Source organism: Cebus imitator, unplaced genomic scaffold, assembly GCF_001604975.1.
Source record: "Cebus imitator isolate Cc_AM_T3 unplaced genomic scaffold, Cebus_imitator-1.0 Scaffold386, whole genome shotgun sequence".
NCBI classification, from domain to species: domain Eukaryota; kingdom Metazoa; phylum Chordata; class Mammalia; order Primates; family Cebidae; genus Cebus; species Cebus imitator.
Genome location: NW_016107701.1, coordinates 19300 through 42228, shown reverse-complemented (window position 1 = coordinate 42228; position 22929 = coordinate 19300). Strand labels below are relative to the sequence as shown.

General features: G+C 46.6%; 1 protein-coding gene across 4 annotated transcripts in view; it reads left to right on the top strand.

Annotated features, from left to right (window-relative positions):
* Positions 1-14150, top strand: part of CA12 (carbonic anhydrase 12) — a 57970-nt gene extending 43820 nt beyond the window's left edge. For 2 of the 4 annotated variants that reach the window (XM_037731197.1, XM_017508089.1), the window contains 4 exons: positions 1049-1175; positions 11782-11814; positions 12683-12767; positions 13524-14150. In XM_037731197.1, coding sequence (XP_037587125.1) covers positions 1049-1175; positions 11782-11814; positions 12683-12767; positions 13524-13596 — 318 coding nt within the window. In that variant the 3' untranslated portion in view covers positions 13597-14150. Of the gene's footprint in view, positions 1-1048; positions 1176-3441; positions 3782-11781; positions 11815-12682; positions 12768-13523 lie in introns of those variants that run through there. The other 2 variants (XM_017508090.1, XM_017508091.2) reach the window with 2 other exon arrangements.
* Positions 14151-22929: the final 8779 nt, after the last annotated feature.

Here is a 22929-nt window from a genome sequence, read left to right as displayed (position 1 = left end):
TCTCAGGAAGGAGAAAGCCTGGTTCCTTTACATGGCAGAATAAAGACAGGACCAGATGAAATCATTTAACAAATGGGATTGCAGCAATGACTATGTGAGGGTCCTTGCCCCCAAGAGGCTCAAGGTCTAGTGCAAACTGGGGAACAAAATCCTTAGCCATCATCTCTAAGCTTATTTCATAGGAGATGGGAGGGAGGAGTTGAAGCTTGTGGGGTCACCCAGTGTTTAGTGACAAAGCTGAGACCCTAAATTAGGTCATCTGAGTTCCATGTCACTGCTCATACCTAGACCCCACAGCCTAAATTCATGAGAAGAAAATGGCTCCCCAGGAGACAGGGCTGGGGCGAGCACTGCACACGGGCTCACAGCCCCACCCCAGCTTCCTGCAGCCAGGGCAGCCTCACAGCTGCTCCTTCTCTTTATAATAAGCTTCTGCTCTGAGTCACCTGATAAATGGCAGCAGCTGGGCAGACAGGAATGAGGATGTGATGAACCAAAAGATGGATGAAATATGTGGGGAAGCAGCAACATCCTACCCCAGAAACTGCCTTGGAAACAGGTTATATAATCTATGCAGGTGCATGAAAATGCCATGGAACCCGAAATCAGATGACCTGTGAAACTCTTAACCTCCGTCCTTTATTCCTTCTGATATAACCATCAGAGCAAGCCCTACAACCCTCTGGTTGAAAGCTGGGCTCCAATTCAGGTTCACAAGAGGAACGCAATCTCCGTGGGAGGCTAAGGAGCTCTCCTTTACCCCAGGTTTCCCTTCACACAGGGCAGATTCCAGGTATAATTAGGAACTAACAGCACTGCCCGAGTCTTGGGTGCTGGGAAGACAAGCTCAGCGCTGCCCAGCTCGCAGTCACCCACTGTGGAGGGAACCAGCTCTCTGGCTTTCCTGCTGCTAATTCCTCCCACCCAGCCGCACAGAGGCTGGATCCAGAGGCTTCTCCCAGGTGCAAGAGGTGGGAGCTCACCTCTTCCCGGGGGGCCAGGTGAGGAGGTCATTCTGCCTGCGGGCTATTTCTGCTCTTGTCCTCAGCTGCTGGCTTTGGAGACAGCCCTGTACTGCACACACATGGACGACCCTTCCCCCAGAGAAATGATCAACAACTTCCGGCAGGTCCAGAAGTTCGATGAGAGGCTGGTATACACCTCCTTCCCCAAAGGTGAGGAGAGGCAGTGCTGGGGGGAGGGGGGCGCCGGAGTGTGGTGCCAAGACGTTGGGCTCTTTTGTGTGAATTCAGGTTCTGGCACTGATGCCCTCAAGAGGTTGGCTGAGAGCTCCCTGGCTGCCACGGGAACCAGGTGCCTCGTAAGACTAGGTGTGGGGCTCACTGGGGCCTCCCTTCACTTCTCTCTACTTCCCTGAGCCTTTGCCGAGAAACTCAAGCTGGGGCCCCCAGGCACATGGACCAGAGCCCTCTTTAAGTCTGGGAGTCTTGCACAAGAGGGGAAGAGAGAATTCCCTGGGGACTTTTCTGTTCCAGACGATTATCCCTTCTCAGACACAGGGTAGGACCCTTTCCATGACATCAGACTTCCAACTTCCCTCCCAAGGCTTTCTTGGCATCCAAGGCTGCAGCCAGCCTGTCTTAGGCCTGGCCGGGTGATTCAGGCACCACCACCGAATGACCAGGAATGCCTCTACGTTAGATGTGAAACAGTGGGCATAACCCATATCCATGGCTAGAGCAGCTCGTGGTCGAATGTAACAGGCCCGTTAAGCAAGAAAGCACCCTGGTGCACTGCCTTTCTAACCTCCTTGAAGCTTGGAGCACAAGCACTTGAGTTCTGAATTGAACAAAGCATAATAGTTTGGTTTCTTCCTAATGCTGCAAGGGCTCGGTTCTCCCTTCTAAACTTGTAACCAATAACTCGCCAGTAGGACGTGAACCTTTTTTCTTGCTCAGTGCCTATATCAACACTGCTGGAAGTGGGTGTTAGGGAAAAGGGGTGAGGGAGCCGTGCTGCGGCCCACACCCCTCTTCAGACCTCTGAGTTCATTTTCAAGCTCATTTTCTTACTGTAGATTCTCAGCTGGTCCCCAGCTTGGGAATCTTCATGACAGGTCTGTGCAGTTCCATTTCATCTCCCATATCACGTGTGGACCAAACCATGCTAGGTGTTCATATTTAAAGATAATCTGTTCATGCCTGTAATTCCAGCACTTTGGGAGGCCGAGGTGGGCAGATCATGAGGTCAGGAGTTTGGGACCAGCCTGACCAACATGGTGAAACCCAAATCTACTAAAAATACAAAAATTAGCCGGGCATGGTGGCACGCACCTGTAATCTCAGCTACTCAGGAGGCTGAAGCAGGAGAATCGCTTGAACCCAGGAGGCAGAGGTTGCAGTGAGCCAAGATTGCACCACTGCACCCCAGCCTGGGCAACAGACTCTGTCTCAAAATTAATAATAATTATAATAAGATAACCCATTAACCCACTTGTGAGAATCCACGTTCCTTGTCTCACCTGGTAGGCCTTTTTGGGTTCCTTTCTTATTATATGAGGTTATAACTCTCACCTCCTAGGCTTAAACATATGGAGACTGTATTTGAAGGCCCTTCCCAGGGAGCTTTAGAAACTGACCCATCCTTACGGTCAGGATTATGTCATTCTCTGTCTTTTCATGAAGAACTGCCCAAGAATTGGTCTTTTGTGTTTTCTCCTCTCCAGGTACCACTAGTTAAGATCATTTCCCTTTTTCCTCGGTTTCTCAGTTGGAAAACAGAATCTGTGCCTTCCTGAAAATTCAGAATCCATGTGATGATGACTGACAGTTTCTTTTCTAGGAAGTGAACCGAGTGCATGGAATTATCCCTGTGTATCTGTTCTGAGTACAGCACTGTCCTTTCTCATTCTTCTAAGTGGAGAATGTAGTATCCAAGGGTTAAATGGAACTACTTCAACTCTTAAAACAAAAAACATAAAAACTCTGCCAGGAGATTAGGGACTTGGCCCACATAGATCAGGTAGAATTTTGCTCTTGATTTCAGGACTCCATTGCTGGCTGTGTTCTCCGAGCTCAGCTATGCAGCTCCAGGGAGGGCGGGTGGTACATACTCTCCTTATAGTGAGGAGGCCTACGTTCAAGGCCTGGGTTTGTTTTCTCCTGGCTGCATGCTGTGGACTCATCATGTCCTTTGTTTGGCCTTGGTTTCCTCAGCAACAAAATACCAGGTAATCCTGGCTACTTGGGAAGCTGATGCAGGAGATCACTTGAACCTGGGATATGGAGGTTACAGTGAGCCAAGATTGTGCCACTGTGCTCCAGCCCAGGTGATAGAGTGAGACTCCGTCTCAAAAAAAAAAAAAAAAAAAAAGAAAGAAAAAGCCAGGTTGGATTAGGTGATCTAACATCCTTTCAGTGTGAATATGGTGTGATGGTTAAGTGGACACTAACAACTGCCAATCCTGACTTTACATTGCAGGGACAGTGTTTGAGGGCAGTTACAGAGGATCAGAAGAATCCGTGCAGGAGCTTGACTCTGACATCCAAAAGTAACCCCCATTTGTAATGATGGACTCTGGCACTGGGAATAATTAGCCATCTTCTTAGACCGGCTCAGGTCTAAGCAGCTGCTTGTAGTGTGGGCAGTGCAGGCAGCTTTGTAGCCAAGTGCTTCAGTAGATCCTCCCGGTCTGGCTGGGGAATTTGAGGGGCCTCTAAGCAGAAGCCTGCAGACCAACCCCTGGCTTAGGACATCAAGATCAAAGCCCAAATGCAGAGTTGCCACTGCCCTTCCTGCATGGCTTGCCCAGAGCTGGTGCTTCCACAAGCCCAGGCTGGAAGCAGCTTTCTCCTCCGAGTGAGAATCTGTGGCAGTCCAAGGCAAACCTGTTCATTTGGAGGCTGATTATAGAAGCTTGGCCAGAACTCCCCCCTCCCTCTCGCTTCCCAAAGGCACAGGCAGCAAGAGGGGCTGCTTCCCAAGGATCAATGAGGAGGCAGCCCCAAAAGGGTGGAAGCCCAGCCCTCATCTGCCCAGGGGGCCTGCATTCACTAGGCCCCTCTCACTCAGCTTGGAGCAGGCCTCAGACTGTAACATGCTGTTTCAGGTTTACGGTGGGAGCCTCTGTCAGTGTGAACCTTGAGCAATTGGAACTCAATTTGTAGCCTCTTCCACTGAGGCATGTTTGTAATTAGGGTCTGGCTTATTCAGGGCTTTCTTGGAAAGTTAACAAGAACTATAGAGTCAGAAAATTCTGCCAGGAGAAAAGTAACGTTTAAAAAATCATCTAGGGGCCAGGCGCGGGGGCTCACGCCTGTAAGCCCAGCACTTTGGGAGACCGAGGTGGGCGGATCATGAGGTCAAGAGATCCAGACCATCCTGCCCAACATGGTGAAACCCGTCTCTACTAAAAATACAAAAATTAGCTGGGCGTGGTGGTGGGCACCTGTAGTCCCAGCTACTCAGGAGGCTGAAGCAGGAGAATCACTTGAGCCTGGGAGACAGAGGTTGCAGTGAGCCGAGATCACACCACTTTACTCCAGCCTAGTGACAGAGCCAGACTCCATCTCAAAAAAAAAAAAAAAAAAAAAAATGTCTAAGATGGTTGGGTGTGGTGGCTCATTCTTATAATCCCAGCACTTTGGGAGGCCAAGGCAGAAGGATCGAATTAGCACAAGAGTTTGAGGCTGCAGTGAGCCCTGATCACACCACTCACTCCAGCTTGGGTGACAGAGTGAGGCCCTGTCTCTTAAATAATTAAAAAATCAAAAATTCCCTATGAGAGAAAGCGCATGGACTTTGGGGAAGGATCTGAAGTTTAGCCAGGTTGGGACAATTGGGACTGAATCATTTAACTCAACCCTGCTATTTTCCTCTACTGTGTTTAGAAAAGGGGTACAGGGCCTTGTTTCTGTCCTCAAGAGTTTTATAGTCTAGCTACAACTTCGCCTGGGGGCAGAGTTTCTCAACCTTGGCACTATTGACAATTTGGGCAGGAGAATTCTTACAGTGGGGGCTGTCCCATGTGCTGTAGCATTGGCAGCACCATTGTCTCTACCCAGTAGATGCCAGTTGTACCCCCCCCCCACATTGTAACAGCCAAAAGTGTTTCCAGACATGGCCAACTCTCTGCACAGGAGGAGGGGCAAGATTTCCCCTGATTGAGAACCACTGCCCCAGGGTTTCTGCAGAACTCACTGTTTTCACTCATGTCATAGGAGTCTCGAGTTTTATATCACATGCCCTGCTCTTCATTCTTTCATGGCATGAACATTTCAGTGTGATGATGATTACCCCTGAAATAACAAGGTTGAAGTTACTGAGGCAGAAAAAACCAACCCAAGAGAAACCTTGTTCCCCATCTTCCTTTGGAATTCAAGTATAGATTCTTTTTATATGATTGGGTAAGACCAAGAGACGTGGCATGAGAGAAAACTGTGCACCCTTAGGAGTGTACAAATCCCTTATCAGGGCTGCAGATGCCTCTGAAGTAGCAACTTCATCAGAATCCTCCCTCATTCTTCTTCTCTCTCCCTTTTGTATGAGTTTTTCTCTCTTGTATGTTATGTTTCTTGCAGCCTTTAGTTAAAACATCCACTCTTTATGGAAAAGTGAAAGTCACGCCAGGTACTTTTTTCCATTCTTAAAAAGCATCTCTTCCATTGGCCAGGTGTGGTGGCTCATGCCTGTAATCCCAGCACTTTGGGGGACCAAGGAGGGTGGATCACCTGAGGTTGGGAGTTCGAGAACAGCTTGGCCAACGTGGTGAAACCCTGTCTCTACTAAAAAAAAAAAAAAAAATTAGCCAGGAGTGGTGGTGCATGCCTGTAGTCCCATCTGCTGGGGAGGCCAAGGCAGGAGAATCGCTTGAACCCAGAAGGTGGAGGTTGCCATGAGCCAAGATCATGCCACTGCACTCCAGCCCGGGTGACAGAGTGAGACTCCATCTCAAAAAAAAAAAAAAAAGTATTTCTTCCAAGTGGCGGATGGCAGATTTGAGCTGAAGGAGAAAGCAAGTCTCGTTGTCCTCAAGGTGGGCCCCTGGGGCCCACGTCCTGGGGCCAGTTCAGATTTCTGAGGAAGTCTGGTGCTCTTAGTGGGAAAGGGGAAAGACAGCAGAGGCAGCTGGACATTACAGGGGCCCAGGCTTAGGGCTTTAGCCTGGTTCTTGGCTCCTTTAGTTCACCTCCTCCTAGCCAGTGGCGCCAACACTGGGCCCAGACGCTGGGTAATAAAGCAAGAGCCCATCAGACTGAAATGCCAACACGTGTCATACATATCAGGGCCACGGAGACTTGAGGAACAAAAGGAAACCCAGAAGTTTCTATAATCACATCATTAGTGGGCTTGCTCTGAGCAACTGCATGCCACCCGCAGAGCCAGCTGAGGCACACTCAGACGAGAGTGCCCGGTGGCCAACCGCGAGGGCAAATCTATAGAGTCGTGCAGTTAGGATCTGCTTAAGCCTAGACCTGGGCAGTTTCATAAAACCTTAAAAAGAGAGAGCGAAAGAGTACATGGCTAAGATGGCTAATTATCTAATTTTTTGAGGCTGGAATGCATGTGTTGTGGTTATTGACTTTGTATTTTTTAAAGTTTGTATTTATAAATAAAAGCTATTGGCTGAAAGAATAGCATCAATTCTCCCAAAAGATCCAAATGATTAGCCAGCATGGGTGTCACCTTCAATTGCTGGCCTGGGTCGGGGGCTGAACAGTCAGGAGCTTTGGTCCTAGGTGCTAAGAAGTGAGCTGCTCGTCCCTTTAACACACATGTTTCCTGAGCACAGCCCGAGTTACACGCTATGGGAGACAGAAAACCCCATGGCGGCTGTTACCTTGCTGCTAAACACAGCCCGTGGCACAGAATGGACTATGTTCAGGAAAGACAGTGGGAAAAAGGGCTGGGCAGAAGGCTGGACCCACCCTTGGTGACGGGGCCCCAGCTGATCCTTCCATGTCATCTCCCCACAGCCCTATCCCTGCCCTCTTGGCCCCAGCCCCCAAAACCGTAGGGCAGATGCTTTCAAGTACACACACTTGATGTCTGAGGTGTCCCCTCCCTCCTCCATCTGGAAAATTCTTTCAAGACCCAATTCTCATCATGTCCTTCTGGAAGTCCTCTCCGTTCCCCTGCAGGTGACTTAATCTCACTCAGCACAGCCAGAACCACTTCTCCATCTCTGTTATGTTACTAGACACACCATAGAGTCGTCATTACCATACAGCAAAGGCAAACAGAAAAAGCGATACGTGTATATGATACACACACTGCAAGTTCGTTCAGGCCGGGATGACTGACGTCTGACACATTTTTATGCAGGGCATTCTGCCTGCTGCTCAGTATAAGCTTGTTGAAAGAACGTCCCTGACCCACCTCCCGTTCCGTCCCCTTCCCAGTGTCTTCTCTGCAGAATGATTTACACGTAAGCCTAAACAGTTGTCACTTTTTAGTTTTATTGTCTTATTTTTCTTTGCTCTCCCTTTGCTAACAGTGTTAAAAATCAACCCATTTGTTTAGGAAAAATTAAAGATCGGAACTTAGCTGTCAGTTTGGAAGGTCTGGGAGGAAGTTGCCTAGAGATGCTGTTGTGCCTTCTGTGGCTCTGGCTTGATAGGGACCAAAAGCCCCCATCCTGCCACCCATTCCTTCAGCAGGCACAGGGAAGGCAGCTTAGAGTGCCAAGCACCCAGTGCCAGCGTTGTAACTGCCCCCAAGGCTCTGGGATTGAGCCCTCTAGAGCAACGTGGCTGTCTGCAGGGCCTGCATTCCTGCAGTCTACAGGCAAAGCCCTCAGTCCCATCATGGTTGTATAAAACCAGTTCTCCCATGTAATCTGGTGATATGTTGTTGGCAGATTTCTTGGTAGAAATTGTGTCTTTTTTGGGTTGCATAGTGTTCATAAGGAAAAATCCCCGGTTAAATATGTCCTCTAAAGATGGCCATGCTGTATGGTGAAGGCTTCTTCCTTGCTTGTCTTAGCAAACCATCATAAGACAGCAATGGCATTGCTGTTTCTTGACTCCATGATTTTTATTAAGTGTAATCATGGGAGTTTTTAACCTTCCTAAGACAGATTTTGTGTATTTAAACTATCAAACCCCTGGTAAATCTAAACTCTTCTGACCTCTTTTTTAAGGCTGGAGACAGCTAAGGATATGTTATATGTTATCACTACGTAACATGCCATCTGTGTCAACAGTCCATAGTTTACAATAATACTTGAAAAGGATGATAGTCCACCGTCAAACAGAATTATAAATAGAGTGAGAAAATACCAGACTGTTGTTTCAGGAACCTCGAGATGCGAAAGTGAGGTGCTTCTTCCTCCCGCTGGCCTTTGCTGTGTTTACGCTTGAGGCTTCAGAAGACCTCAAAAGCCCTTAACCAGCATCCCTCAGTCCAGCAAGATGCCAGTGGAAGACACAGCTCCTGGGCCCACCAGAACAGGTAGCAAGGCCCTGTGGCAAGCCGCTCGCCGACCTTCTCCATGTGTCTGTATCTTCCTGGGCGAGGCGTGTGCCCATCGAGTGCTTGTGTATCCATGTGGTCTCCTTGTGTGTGTCACACTGCCGTCTCTCTGCTCGCCTGACTCACACCTGAGCACTTTGTGAACAGGCAGCTCTCCCACGTCCACGTGGTGCCCACCCTCTTACCAGTCAGCCCAGGAGCTCCTTCTGTCGGGTCCTCACTTCTCTGGAATGCCTCTCACGGGCCACCTCTGTGACCCAGCCTGTCTCCATTTCTATCGTCTGTCCCATTGTTCTTCCACGGGAACTGCCTGCCTTCTTTCCTACTTAGAAATAAACCATTTCTTTCTTTAACCTGAAAGTGAATTTCTCTGGCTCTGCCCATCCCTGTAGCATCTTTGATGCCTGTTCTCTACAGTATCCTAGAGGCTGGGCCCTTACCCACCTGAAGCTCTGCTGGGAAACAGGCTTTGGCTTCTCTTTCAGCCTCTAGTTCTCTGGTTGCCCTGACAGTTCTTCCTGTACCCTGAAAGTCTCGCTGACTTTCTGTCTTTGGCATCTGCCTCCAGTGGGACTCAAGCGCATTTCTGCAAAGAAGCCACACCTCCATGATGGCTGGTGCTGTCTCAGTTGGCAGGGATGGTGTTCCAACGACACCTTCCTGCCCTGGGCTTCCGGAGGTGATGGAACTATTGGGCAACACCCTTGCCAGCATTCCTATTCCTTAGCAGCTTATGATGCTTGCTCAGTCAAGCTGCTTCGATTTTGTCGTATCAAAGTCTTGGCTGAAAAGCATCTGTCCCAGTCTCTGGGGCTTTTCCTTGTCTTCATGGCTGTTTGGTCTCATTTAATTGTTTCCAAGGAGAGTTCATTTAGGCCTTGACAAGTGGTCATCGAGGAGCAAAGAGCCTGGGTTAGAGCACTGGGTTAAACTATTCTGCTGCTTACAGAGCCTTTAACAGGAGGTCTGCATCATAACAAGAGGAAGCCAGACTCTCTCTCCAGAGAAGCTACCAGGTAGGGCATGTGCCCTGAGAAAACCCCCACCCTGGGGGCCTTGCTGTCCATGCATAGACTTTGCTCAGCTCCCCAAGACCAGGCATGAAGGGCACCTCCGCCAGCCACAGACTGGGCTGGCTGCTCAGTGGTCTGGGGCCTCTGTGGCTCTCAGGATGTTTGAGGTGACTGTGAAAGAGATGACCTTAGAAACCATACAGCCTGGATGGCTTAGCCAGGTGGTGAGGCTTGCTAGTAATAATCTTCAGGTGGTGAGAACGGTTTGGCACCACAAGCATCTGGAGCTTCAGGAACAAAGAACAAGAGCGCATTTCGTCAAAGGGTTTGGAAGAAAAACCATGGTTAGGTTTATTATGTTTGTTTTTTTAAGATGCCAAGGACCACGGTCTCTGGTTACATTTAAAAAAGAAACAACCAACCCTAATGCCAAATTACACTGTGCAGAGGCCACAGGCCCTGCAGGAAACAGAGCCTGTGCTGTGCAAACACTTGAAGCTCCCCGCAGGTGGAGACTCATGAGCTGAGCACCTCCCCAAGCCACAGGCTGGTCCTTGTGTTCAGGTTACACAAAGAGGCCTAGGCCAGGGAGTCTGGCCAGTGGAGCCACCCTCTGCCACTTGGGAGGTCATGAGCTGCTGCTGGTGGCCAGCAGAGCAGGGAGAATAGGCCTCCTGTCCTTGGGGACAGCTCTGCTCACTGCCTGCTCTACTAACCCTCACAGCAGCCTGGTGCCACCTGGGAAGCCAGATCAGGAACCCCCAGGGCCCACCTTGGACCAGGGAGGCTTTGCAAGTTCAATATGAGATTATAGAAAAAGGCAGTAGGAAAAGCACACAGCAGATAGCTCCTCGGGAATCAGTCATACTCAAGCCATAGGACAGGAGAAGGATGAGGGTGAGCAAAACCTCACCCTGCAGCCTCAGATCTGGCTCCCCAGGGTGTCAGAGGCCCCAAGGGAGAGTCCTTGGCCCCGTGCTGGCATCTTGCACTTGACCAGGGCTCTCCCAGGGCCTCAGCCACCACTGTGGCCACTATGGGCACAGGATCTCCTGTGTCAGGCTGGGTGGCCACCATCTGTATAACTATGGTTCCCAATGTAAGTTGGAACAAGTAACCCTTCTTCCTCCAACACACACACACACATGCTAGAAGTTTCCATTGAGATTAGAAAACCACCAGACAGAAGGGTATGTGTAAATCTCCGCTTTCTTTAGACAGAGGACCTGATTAGGAGAATGGGGAATGGTTGCGGGAACCTTAGAAAAAACAGGCTAGGGGTTTCCAGGGGAGACTTCATGACTGGCTCCTCTGCTCACTCAAGACGATGTATTCACATGTGATTCACCCCCAGGAGGTGCCTACTAGGCCGACTGTGAGATTTCGCCTTAGGTAGCTGGGCACAGGTTCAGCCCCACTGAGGACTTCGCATTCACCTTATTTATTCCCAACAGTAACTTGCTGGTTGAAACCATAATCTTCTGGTTCCAAAGAGCGGAGAAGTGAGCTGGTGTATGGTCAAGGAGTTTGTCCAGGAGAGACAATGCAAAACTAGAACCAAACCATGATGACAAGCTGGATGGGCTGGGGGAGAAGTCTGGTGGTGGGTCCCTTGCTTTGGAAGAGAGACAGGTCCCAAGGATGTGGACAGTAGCCTGCCCAAGCAGACTTTGATCCATACCCTTCTTCACCTTTCCTCTTCGGCCACATTGTAATAAAAACTGAAGTCTTAGCTGGGCGTGGTGGCTCACACCTGTAATCCCTGTACTTTGAGAGGCTGAGGTAGGTGGATCACTTGAGGTCAAGGGTTCGAGACCAGCCTGGCCAACATGGCAAAACCCCATCTCTACTAAAAGTATAAAAATTAGCCAAGTGCGATGGTACACGCCTGCAGTCCCAGCTACTCAGAGGCTGAGGCAAGAGAATTGCTTGAACCCAGGAGGTGGAGGTTGCAGTGAGCCAACACTACAGCCTGTGTGACAGAGCAAGACTCTGTCTGCAAAAAAAAAAAAAAAAAAAAAAAAAAAAAAAAAAAACTAATAAAAAAAAAAAAAAAAAAAAAAAAAAAAAAAATCCTGAAGTTTTCCCTAGCGAGGAGACTGCTGTGATAAAGGAGCATCGGAAGGAGGGATTGCAGTATGAATCCCCTAGATGGGCAATTTCCTCTACTCCGTCAGGCAGTCCTTGAGCCAAGGGTGAACACCCCTAGAGGTCTGTCTGCCTTAGACCCGTACTGCTAACCAGACAAAAGGTAGAGCGTCTCTCAACAGGATGCTCAAATCCAGCATGGTTTAACTCTAGAGTAACCTCCAGTCTTTTCCTCTCCCCTGTTAAGTGCAAGTCTGTCCCGCCACAGGACTGAGTCTGGGTATGTGGCTGGGCAGCCGGCCGTGCATGCTGTAGCTGGGTGATCACTGTGATTCTTGGTGTGATCTGGGCCTGTGATCCAGCCCATCCTCTCTGCTTCTCTGTGCTATTGCTCTGGCTCCTGGCCCTCTCCTTGCTATGGGTCTTACCCTCAAGTCACTGTCTGATTCAAAGATGAACTGCCAATCAAATGTTCCTCTAATGAAAGATCTAATCACTCTACAGCATGTATGTATTCAAAGAACCTATCTAAGACCTTCTTTTGGTCATGGTGGGAGGCTGTTGCTGAAAACATGCCAGAGCCCAGTGTGGAGGTCGGCTGACAGGCCATATGACCTTGGCAATGGACTACTGGTCACCTGGGACTGCTTAGGACTGCGCAGTGGAACTTGGGAGCAAAACTGATAGAGACAGCCAATGGACCTTAAATCCAGCAGGCAAAGACCAGGCAAAGTTCTTATTTGTGAAGCCTGGGGCTTATCCAAGTGTGGCTCTTGGACCATGTGCCTCAGCATCTGCTGGAAGTATTTGGTAAAATGCAGATTCCTGGGCCCCACCCCAAACAGATTGAATTTGAATCTCTGGGGGTTGGGCTAAAAAAAAAACTCTACATTTCAAACAAGCTCTTCAGATGGGCCTTGTGCAAGTTTGAGAGTCTCTGCTGGAAAACTAGAATTTACAAATGGACCCCTCAAAATACTCCAGCCAGTCCCACTAAGCCAAAGACCAGAATCTGAGAACAGGGCTGGGGAAATTATTCCTTTCTGTGGATGATTACATAGCTGGGCTATGATTTCACACCTGGGGGCCGTGGGCTAAGATGAAGGGGCAGGAAGGAGTGTAATGTGTGTCCTCTACCTCTTCACCAGGCGTCATCCTCTCGCTGGCCCTGGCCGGCGTTCTTGGCATCTGCATTGTGCTGGTGGTGTCCATTTGGCTTTTCAGAAGGAAGAGGTGAGTTGGTTTGGGTTCCAAATGGGAATGGGCAGCTATGTGTCCATGATAGTTGGTCTGCCTGGGAAGGCAGCTTTGTGCAATGAACAGCCACAGTCACCTGGACCAACACCGACCCTAGGAGTGCTGCCCCCAAAGCACTTGTGCCCCGGCCATCTTGGCATGAGACGCACGTGTGTCCCCGGTCGTTCAAGGGTCACTGTGCTCAGATTTGGAAGTGTGTGTGCCTTGCTTGCTGCTATTGCACAGCCTTGGACGACTTTCTTGACTTGCTTGTGCCTAAACATAAGCAGCAAGGCTGTCTTCTTATCAAGATCTTTACATGTGGTTTTTCTTCTATGAATCCAAAAAGAAAGATGAAGGAAAACCTGATTTCTCACTCACATTAACTCTTAATGCCCTTTGCCCATGTTTTTATTGTCACATTTGGCTTTTCCTAAAACCTAATTTATTTTGAGGGTATGAAAAACAAAAAGGTCGCTGGGAACCCTGTTATGGAATCAGAGATTTGAAGTCGGGGGTGATCATGAGACCTCTTTCAAAATAGAGGTGTACAATTGGTAGGTGTGAAAGAGAATAGCTGGAAGATGAACAAGTTCTGTTTTGGTTAAAGCTTTATTTGTGACATTCCTTCCCAAGAAAAGAGAGGAATCCAGCTTCTACAAATGGCCTCATTCCATACCTGAGTCAGGCTGCTCTTTGGCTTGCTCTCTCTCCCCTCTGACTAACAAGACTTGTGTGTTCTTTTTGTTCCAGTAACAAAAAAGGTGGCAACAGGGGAGTCATTTACAAGCCGGCCACCAAGGAGGAGACTGAGGCCCAGGCTTGAGGTCCCCGGAGCTCCCAGGCGCATCCAGGAAGGACTTTGCTTTGGACCCTACACACTTTGGCTCTCTGAACACTTGCAGCACCTCAAGGTGTTCTCTGCAGCTCAATCTGCAAACATGCCAGGCCTCAGGGATCCTCTGCTGGGTGGCCATTTATCTTGGGACCATGGCGACTCCAGAGCCGTCCGCTCCATGGATGGGATGTGCTCTCAGACCAAGCAGCAGGAACTCTGAGCTGCTTGCTGTATCTGTGTGAGATCATTAAGTGGTCTGAATTCTGGGATCACATGCTGGTGGGCCATTAATGGTTGGAAAATAATTCATCTAGGGCTTTGCCAGAACATATTTTCAAGTGTCCTGGAAATTCTGCTGCTTCTCCAAGCTTTCAGACAAGAATGTGCACTCTGCTTAGGTTTTGCTTGGGGAGCTCAACTTCTTTCCTCAGGAGATGGGGCATCTCCCTCTGATTTCCTTCTGCTATGACAAAACCTTTAATCTGCATCTTACAACTCCAGGATGAATGGGGACGGGAAGGATCAAGTTGCAGAGAGAAAAAGAACACAAGATATACGTTGTGAGATATTAGGGACACTTTCACAGTCCTGTCCTTTTGATCACAGACACTGCATAGACCTTAGGGAAAGGCAGGTTCAAGTTCCATTTCTTGGTGGGGAGGAGAAGGGAGAGAGAGCTGCAGGGAGAGAGATAAGAAGAAGACGTGGATGCTCTGGGAGAGTCTCACTTTGGAATCAGAACTGGAATCACATTCTGTTTATCAAGCCATATCATAAGGACAGAAGAACAAAACCCAGCCTCCTGCTAGGGAGGCAGTTATGTGTTGTACTCTACAGATTTTATAAATAATGAGGCTGTTCCTTGAAAGTGTGTTGTTGCTGTGTCCTGGAGGAGACCGAGCTCTGAGATGACCTGATCTGCCTTTGAATCTGGGGGAAATAGGCAGAAGCAACATGACAGTAGAACTTCGTCTGTTTTGGTCGAATTTTATTTCAGCCACTTCTGCAGGATCCCTACTGCCAACGTGGAATGGGGGCTTATCTACTCCTCTCTCTCTGAGGATGTCAAATCATGGTTTATCTAAAATATAGTTCAAGCTACAAAAGCAGGAGTTTATCTGTGCAGGGGCTGGCATCATCAAGGCATTTAGGGGCCAGTAATAATGGAATGCTACTAAGATACTCCATATTCTTCTCCCCAAATCACACAGACAGAGAGGCACAACTCCTCCATTTTCCTCCCACAGGTGAGAGCCCCGTGGAGGTGAGTCAGTGCCATGACTGAGAAGGAACCGACCCCTAGTTGACAGAACCTTGCAGCTCCTTGAGAACATTCTGATTCACAATCTCATTTCGACAGCATGAAATGTCCTCTTGAAGCATAGCTTTTTGAATAATACCTGATTTCCTTCTACTCCTCCCTCTGACCCTAAGAAGTCTCTCTTCTGTACTGTCACAACTTTTCTTAATTATGGCAAGCCTGATGGAGACTGTTTTGCTAGACAAAGTTACAAGTGACCTAATGGGGGCTCCGAAGTGTGTGTGTGTGTCTCTGTGTGTTTGTGTGTTAGTGCACTCAAGACCTCTAACATCCTTGAAGTCTGGGGTGGCATCCCAGCCTTGCCATTAGCATGCCTCATGCCTCATCAAATGACAAGGACAACTTTCGTGACCAAGCAACATGAATTAGATGACCTCTTGGCCTTGGTCCCAAATTGTCAATCAGAAATGAATATAAAGGGCTTCAGAGCAGTGGGACTGTCTGTCAAAAGACTCTATCTTTTGTGGATGAGTTTCTTGAGAGAACAGAGAGACCATTGTACCTGGCACAAGGGCTGTTCATGAAAAGGGAAACTTCCTGGCAGGCGGGAGACAGCGGCATGCCTTCTCCCGCTTCCTGCTGAGCACAGCCTCGGCTCGCAGCCCTGAGGCTGAGACCAGACAAAGCCAGAGAGGCAGAAAGATGCTCCAGGAACCAACACCATCAATGTCTTTGCAAATCCCCACAGGATTCCTGCGGGTCCAGCTTTGGAACTGGGAAATCTTTCTTCAGATCCACGCCAGTTGCCCCTAAAGGATGCCAGTGCCGTGGTGTGTGAGGCTCAGTGGCTGCGCACATTCGCTTCTACTAACTCTGCTGTGTGGTGGATGCCTAGGTGGAAATAGCAAAAACAAGGCACAGGCTGCAGCCAGGGCCATGGGGAAGGCCCTGGACTCTCACTCATGTGGGATCTTAAATCTCTTTGTTCTGTTTTAGTATCATCTTAGTAAAATAGTTAAAAAAAAAAACAGCAAACAAAACCAAAAACAAAACAAAACAAAAAATCCTGTATCTGTTTCTAGGGTGTGTTGCACGGACTCTGTTAATCAGATTTCAAGTTCACCCTACATCCCTCTCCTCTTCACTAACCTCTCTGAACATCTCCTGGCCAGCCCTTAAGTGGTCTGTTTAGAACTTCTGTATTTATTCTAAGAATGATTACAATGAAGATACACACTATAAATACAAGAAATTATAAATAAAATGTTTTTCACATCAGACTGATTTTTTTTGGAGGTGAGACTAAAGCATTGCTCTTTGCAAAGCATTCTGTAGCTCCCTGCTATGGGGATAGGGAACTAATCAGAATAAATAATAATGTCACTTGCATCTACATTTTAGAACATGGCTCCAAAGGAAAATACACTGATGGACTCAATCCCTTTCCTAGGAGGCCTATGGTACGTGCGGTTGCAGGTCACCACACTGCTTAGTGGTGCTGGGAAGCCTAGAGGAATCAAAGAAAGACCCTGGAGGAGGTGGGATCAGAGCTGCACCTTGAACAATAGCTCAGACGAACAGATCGATGGAAAAGAGGGGGATGTTCCCAACTAAGGGAGCACTTCACAGGGAACAGGTCCTACATCTCTTTACTCCTGAGAGTATTAAACCTAGTAGGTGGGCAGCACCTATTTGTTGCCCGTTATCTTATTTTGAATTCTTTTTGCCAAACATACTATCACCCCTCCGCATAATCTTTTGTCTAAATCCAGATTTCACATTCTGATTGGTGAAAAGAGGCAGTCCAGTAAAGGTTGTAAATAGGCACCATCATTGTTTGAGTTATTTAGAAAAGCATCCAGTTGTCACTATAATCACCCTAAAACTGAGAGAGGTAAACCGTTCAAGGGTACTTCGGCTCCAGTAGGTGACAGCGCCTGGCCCAGCTTTGGAATAGAAACATGGAAGACCCTCCATTTCTGATGGTCTGTTTTCTGCTAGAACGCAGGATGCTTCGGCTCTCTCCCTCTGGCATCCTGCCAGGTGTCATGGCCATGCACAGGCATGAAGAGAGCTGGGAAGCCAGAGTTCCTGCAATCACTCACTCCTCAGACTTGCTCCCACCCCACCTGGGAGAGCACTTTCTGGAGCAGGCAGTGAGCACCTCTCTTCTCCCTCCATGGCCTTGCTCATCCCCTGAATTCCACACCCACTGGGTGGGTGATCAGAGAGGCCTAGCAGTGAGAGGCATAGGTCAGCAGAGGGAACTCAGGTCCTCCTTTAGGTTGGCCATTATCTCATCTAAATCCAGCTAACTCACCATCGGCACAGGGGCCGAGGGAAATGTAATAAAATATAACATGAGACACACAGGAAATTTAAAGTTTCCGGTAGCCACACTAGAAAAAGGTAAAAGAAACCAGTGACATTAATTTAATTTTAGATAATCCAAAAGATCTAAAATACTATCATTTCCACATGTAACCAGTATTATAATGTGTTTTTTCTGTAAATCTTTGAAATCTGCTGTGTGTTTTACACTGACAGCACACTCAGTTCGGATGCTATTTTCCATGTAGATATGTGGCTGTTATTTAGATTACATAAAATTTACAGTTTAAAAGCAGATTCCAATATCCAGCTTGCCCCAAACACGCTTAAAAGTTGTTTTCCAAATAATGGAATCAATGTTCAGCTTTTAGATGTAAACTTACTAAAACAAAAATAGCGTTTCTCAGTTGAGACATATTCTAAGCATTCAAGATCCCCGCCCTGCGCAGGCTGGGACAGCGAACCTGCCTTTCAGAGACTTGGGAGGGCTCTGCCTACAGATCTCCCCACAGAAATCAGCCCGGGAAGAAAGGCTTAGCGGGTGGAGCCAGGGAGAAATACAGGAGGGCAGGAGGAAAATCAAGCCAAAATGATCACATCTTGGACTCCGCTCCTCCTCTCCCCACCTCCTCGCCTCGCCGCCGGGGGCGCGGCCGTGCCCCAGGTCCCCACGGGCGGGAGTGAAGGGCGCTCGGGTGGCAGGCACGTGGGCGCCTGGTTAACTGCAGTACCCTGGTACCCCTCTCCTTGCCACACACACACACACACACACACACACACACACACACATACACAGAAACACACACAATAGTGTGTCTTTCTATATAGTGGGTGTATATATAGTACATATATAAATATATATATAGTCATGCACTGCTTAACAATAGGGATATATATGCTGGGAAATTCGTTAGATTTCATCATTGTGTGAACAAACCTGCGGAGTACAGCCTACTACACACCTAGGCTAGACGGTACAGCCTACTGCTCCTAGGCTACAAAGCTGTACAGCATGTTATGAACTGAATACTGTAGGCCACTGTAACACAATAGTATTTCTGTATCTAAACATATCTAACATAGAAAAATTACAGTCAAATGCTATAAAGATGAACAATGGTTCACCTGAATAGGGCATTTACCATGAATGGAGCTTGCAGGGCTGGAAGTTGCTCTGGGCGAGTGAGTGAGCCAGTGAGCGGCGAGGGAGTGCGAAGGCCTAGGACCTTTCTGTTCACTGCTGTCGACTTTGTAAACGCTGTACACTTACGCTATACTACATGTATTGAAAACCTTTTTCTTTCTTCAACAATAAACTAGCCTTAGCTCACACTAAACATTTTTACTTCATAAACTTTTAATGTTTTAACTTTTGGACTCTTTTATAATAGCACTTAGCTTTAAACACACTGTACAGCTGTACGAAAGTATTTTCTGTCTTTACATCCTTTTTCTATAGGCTTTTCTTAAATTTTTTCTTTTTTTTTTTTTTTTTTTTTTTTTTTTTTTTTTTTTTTTTTTTTTTTTTTTTTTTTTTTTTTTTTTTTTTTTTTTTTTTTTTTTTTTTTTTTTTTTTTTTTTTACTTTTAAACTCTTTTTAACTTTTAAATTTTTTGTTAAAAACTAACACACAAATATACACATTAGCCTAGGCCTGCACAGGGCCAGGATCATCAACATCACTGTCTTCCACCTCCTCATCCTGTCCCACTGGAAGGTCCTCAGGGGCAGTAACACGCATGGAGCCGTCCTCTGCTACGGTAACTGCGCCTTCTTCTGGAAGGACCTGCCTGAGGCTGTTTTACAGTTAACTTTTTTTTTTGTAAATAGGAATACACTCTAAAATACCAGTAAAAAGTACAGTGTAGTAAATGTATAAACCGTAACATAGTCGTTTTTAGCATATAAAAGTATATAGCATAGTTGCATGTGTTGTATAACGTAATTGTATATGCTATATACTTGTATGTAACCAGCAGTGTGGTGGGTCTGTTTGCAGCAGCATCGCCACAAACATCTGAGTAATGCACTACGACTTTACAATGGCTATGATGTAAGTAGGCAGTAGGAATTTTTCAGCTCCATTATAATCTATGAGGCCACTGTTGTAAATGCCATCCGTCATTGACTAGAATGTTGTTATGCGATACACGGCTATATTCTATTGAATACAAAAAATTCTTAAATATGTAAACTCTAATGACAGCAGATCAGCGGTCACCCAGCGATGAGGTGGAGTGGGGAATGGAGGGATTAAAGTGATCCATATGTTCATTATCTTGATTGTGGCGACGGTTTCTCCATATATGTGAAAACTGTTCTAATGTTATACTTTAAATATGTGCCATTTATATCAATTATACCTCAATAAATCTGTTAAAAAACTTCCACCACCACGTCCACTGCACACAGAGCCAAATGATACTCAGTTCCATCCTGGAATTTCCACTGAGAGCTTACCCCCTCCTGCTTCATCTAGAGGAGCAGCTCAGCAAAGGCTGGTATGATGCACCTTCCTGGCCTCCCACCATAGGGCGAGTCCACATTTCCCTTGGACTCGCCCTGTGGGTGAGAGGCCGGGAAGGAGCATGCTCTATTCACATGTTTGACTATGACCTCTCAGTGTTGTAAGTTAAAGTCATTATTTCTGCTTGGGTTCACTCATTTCAAATATTAACTTTTAATTACCAGCAATGAAGACAACAAACACAGGGCCCATGGGGTCAAGGGCAGACTGAGACCTATAGCAACTCTGTTGATGACAACATAGTCAACCAGCCTTCTCTGGAAGAAGCAAAGAACTTTCTAGTGGCATAGGTTACATAACCAGTTAGTTCTGCTGCTGAAATTAGTTTCCCAAGCTACCCATATCCAACAACAGACCTCATGCATCTAGTGTCTCTGCTCAACCATGCCACACATAACCATCTGAAAAGTGTTCCTGAATATGGTACATCCTTTCCATGGAGGAGCACACGGCCACTGAGCAACACCTCCCAGGAGCTAATCACTCTTTCTTAATCAATGGGTAAAATCTGGATTAATCCCCCTTCTATTATTCAAACTAATTTCCAACTAACATTTTTTCTCATACCTCGTTATTCAAAAGTAAAGATTTAATGAACTGCTGTCTGATAAACACAGAGCAAGTGGTGGGGATTCAAGCATAATTTAGACAGAAGTTCTTAAATATGTAAAATCTAATGACAGAAAGGACTAAATTATGGGAAATGAAGAAAGAAAAAAAGGGAGCAGGGGCTGGGCACCGTGATTCACACCTGTAATCCCACCACTTAGGGAGGCCAAAGCAAGCAGATCTGAGGTCAGGAGTTTGAGATCAGCCTGGGCAACATGGTGAAACCCCATCTCTACTAAAAATACAAAAATTAGCCAGGTGTGGTGGTGTGCGGCTGTAGTCCCAGCTACTCTGGAGGGTGAGGAAGGAGAATTGCTTGAACCTGGGAAGCAAAGGTTGCAGTGAGCTGAGATCACACCACTGAACTTCAGCCTGGGCAAAAGAGGAAGGAAGGAATGAAGGAAGGAAGGAAGGAAGGGAGGGAGGGAGGGAGGGAGGGAAGGAGGGGAAGGGAAGGGGAAAAAAGAGGGGGCAGGTTAGACTCAGGTGACTGAACCCCCAACCTGTGGGATCTGCCACTATCTCCAGATAGATCATGTTGGAACTGAACTGGAGGACACCCAGCCCATGTCTGCTGCTTGGTGTGTGGTGAAAAAACCTACGATGATTACTGTGGTGGTAGGAGAGTGGAGGAAAAACATGATTTGAGAGAGCTTTTCCCAAAACACAAATGGAAACTGTGCCTCACTATACAGAAGAGCAGTATGTACAGAATGCTATGTGTCCATCAAAAGGCTGACTAAACAGATTGCGGTATCTCTGCAAAACCCAATACTATTCAGCAATAAAAAGTTGCAAATTACTGATATATTCAAAAACGGGTGGGAGACAGAAAAACGTGGTTGGGATCAGGTTACCAAAGACCTTGAATAATACACATTCTCGACCAAGGACAAAGAGAAATCTTGGAAGTGCTTAGATGATGGTTTTGTCTGATTACATAAATAATGCAAGCCCATTTCTTTGAAAAATGCAAATAATTAAATAGTGTATAAAGCAGGAAGTCCTCCATACTCTTAACTCCCAAAATAGTCACTTTTAACAATTTAGTGTTAAACAATTATCTTTAGCTAACAATTTATCTTTCCAGACATTATGTATGTTCACATGCATTTTTATACCCATTTAAAAATTTTTAGTAAAATGGATAAACAGGATTATATATTATATGCTCTATAAGAGCCGGCATCACGCCTATTTTCATTCTTGAATTTTCAGTATCTAACACAATGTCTGGCATAAGAAATATTTGTTGGATGAAATAGTGATCTTTTACTCTTGATTTTACTTTCCAGCATATCCTGGATATCCTCATTCTTTTCAATGGCTATACAGTGTTCTGCTGTTTGATGCAATGCCCTATTGATAGGCACTTCCTGCAAATTCCTTACTGTTACAAGGCTATTACAAGATCCGTGTGTACTTGGATGTATTACTGCAACACTGTGAAATATATATTTGGTCTTCATCTCTGTTCCCTGGCAAACAATTCCTAAAATACTGAGAATCTCCAAAGTGATGTCTTTTTGTCTGTGATGACTGACTGAAAGCTGGCAGTCCCTAAGCAGCTTCAGGATGGGGCTGGTCTCCAGAAAGACCGAGGCAGGATTACAGGGTTGGGTCTTTGAGCACTACCCTAACCTCTGGGAAGGAGAGGGGGCTCAAGATTAAGTTGATAGCCAATGACCAAAGGTTTAATCAATCATGCCTATGTAATGAAGTCTCCATAAAAGTTTCAAAAGGACAGAGTTTGAGAAGCTTCTGAATAGGGGAATGTGTGGGGGTTCCTGGAGGGTGGCACGCCCAGGTGGAAAGCTGTGTCCCTTCCACCATACCTCACCTTGTGAATCTCTTCATCTGTATCCTTTGTAATACACTTTAAACTAGTAAATGTGTTTCCCTGAGTTCTGTGAGCCACTCCAGCAAATTAATTGAACCTCAACATGGGGTTGTGGGAACCCCAACATGAAGTTGGTCAGTCTGAAATTCAGGAGGCCTGGATTTGCAACTGGTGTCTGAAGGGACCACAGTTTTGGGGACTGAACCCTGAACCTGTGGGATCTGACGCTATCTCCAGCTAGACAGTGTTGGAACTGAATTAGAGGACACCCAGCGGTATCTGCTGCAGAACTGATCACTTGCTTGTTGAGTGAGAGAACAGAAAAAACTAAGTTTGTGGTCTTTTTCCTCTGACACACCATTTCTATAGGACAAATTCCTAGAAGAGGAATTCGCTGGTTCAAAATATGCACATCTCAAAACTATATAGATGTAATAGATTTTGCTAAATTACCACCCAAAAGGGTTGTACTAATTTCCTTTTTCATATGTTGTTTCTACCATATGCTCAACAATCCTTGTTATTAATCCTTTTCACACTTGATAATCTGATAGTCCAAAATCATTTGCTTGTTTTGCTTTTATTATTCATGATTTAGCATTTTGTTTTATGTTTATTGACTATTTGCATTTTTCTGTGAATTATCTGTTTATTTCCTTTGATCTCTTTTTATGGTATCAATTTTGTTTAAGCTTTTTATATATTACAGGTGACAATTCTATATATGTCAAAAATATTTCTCCTGGTCTTTTT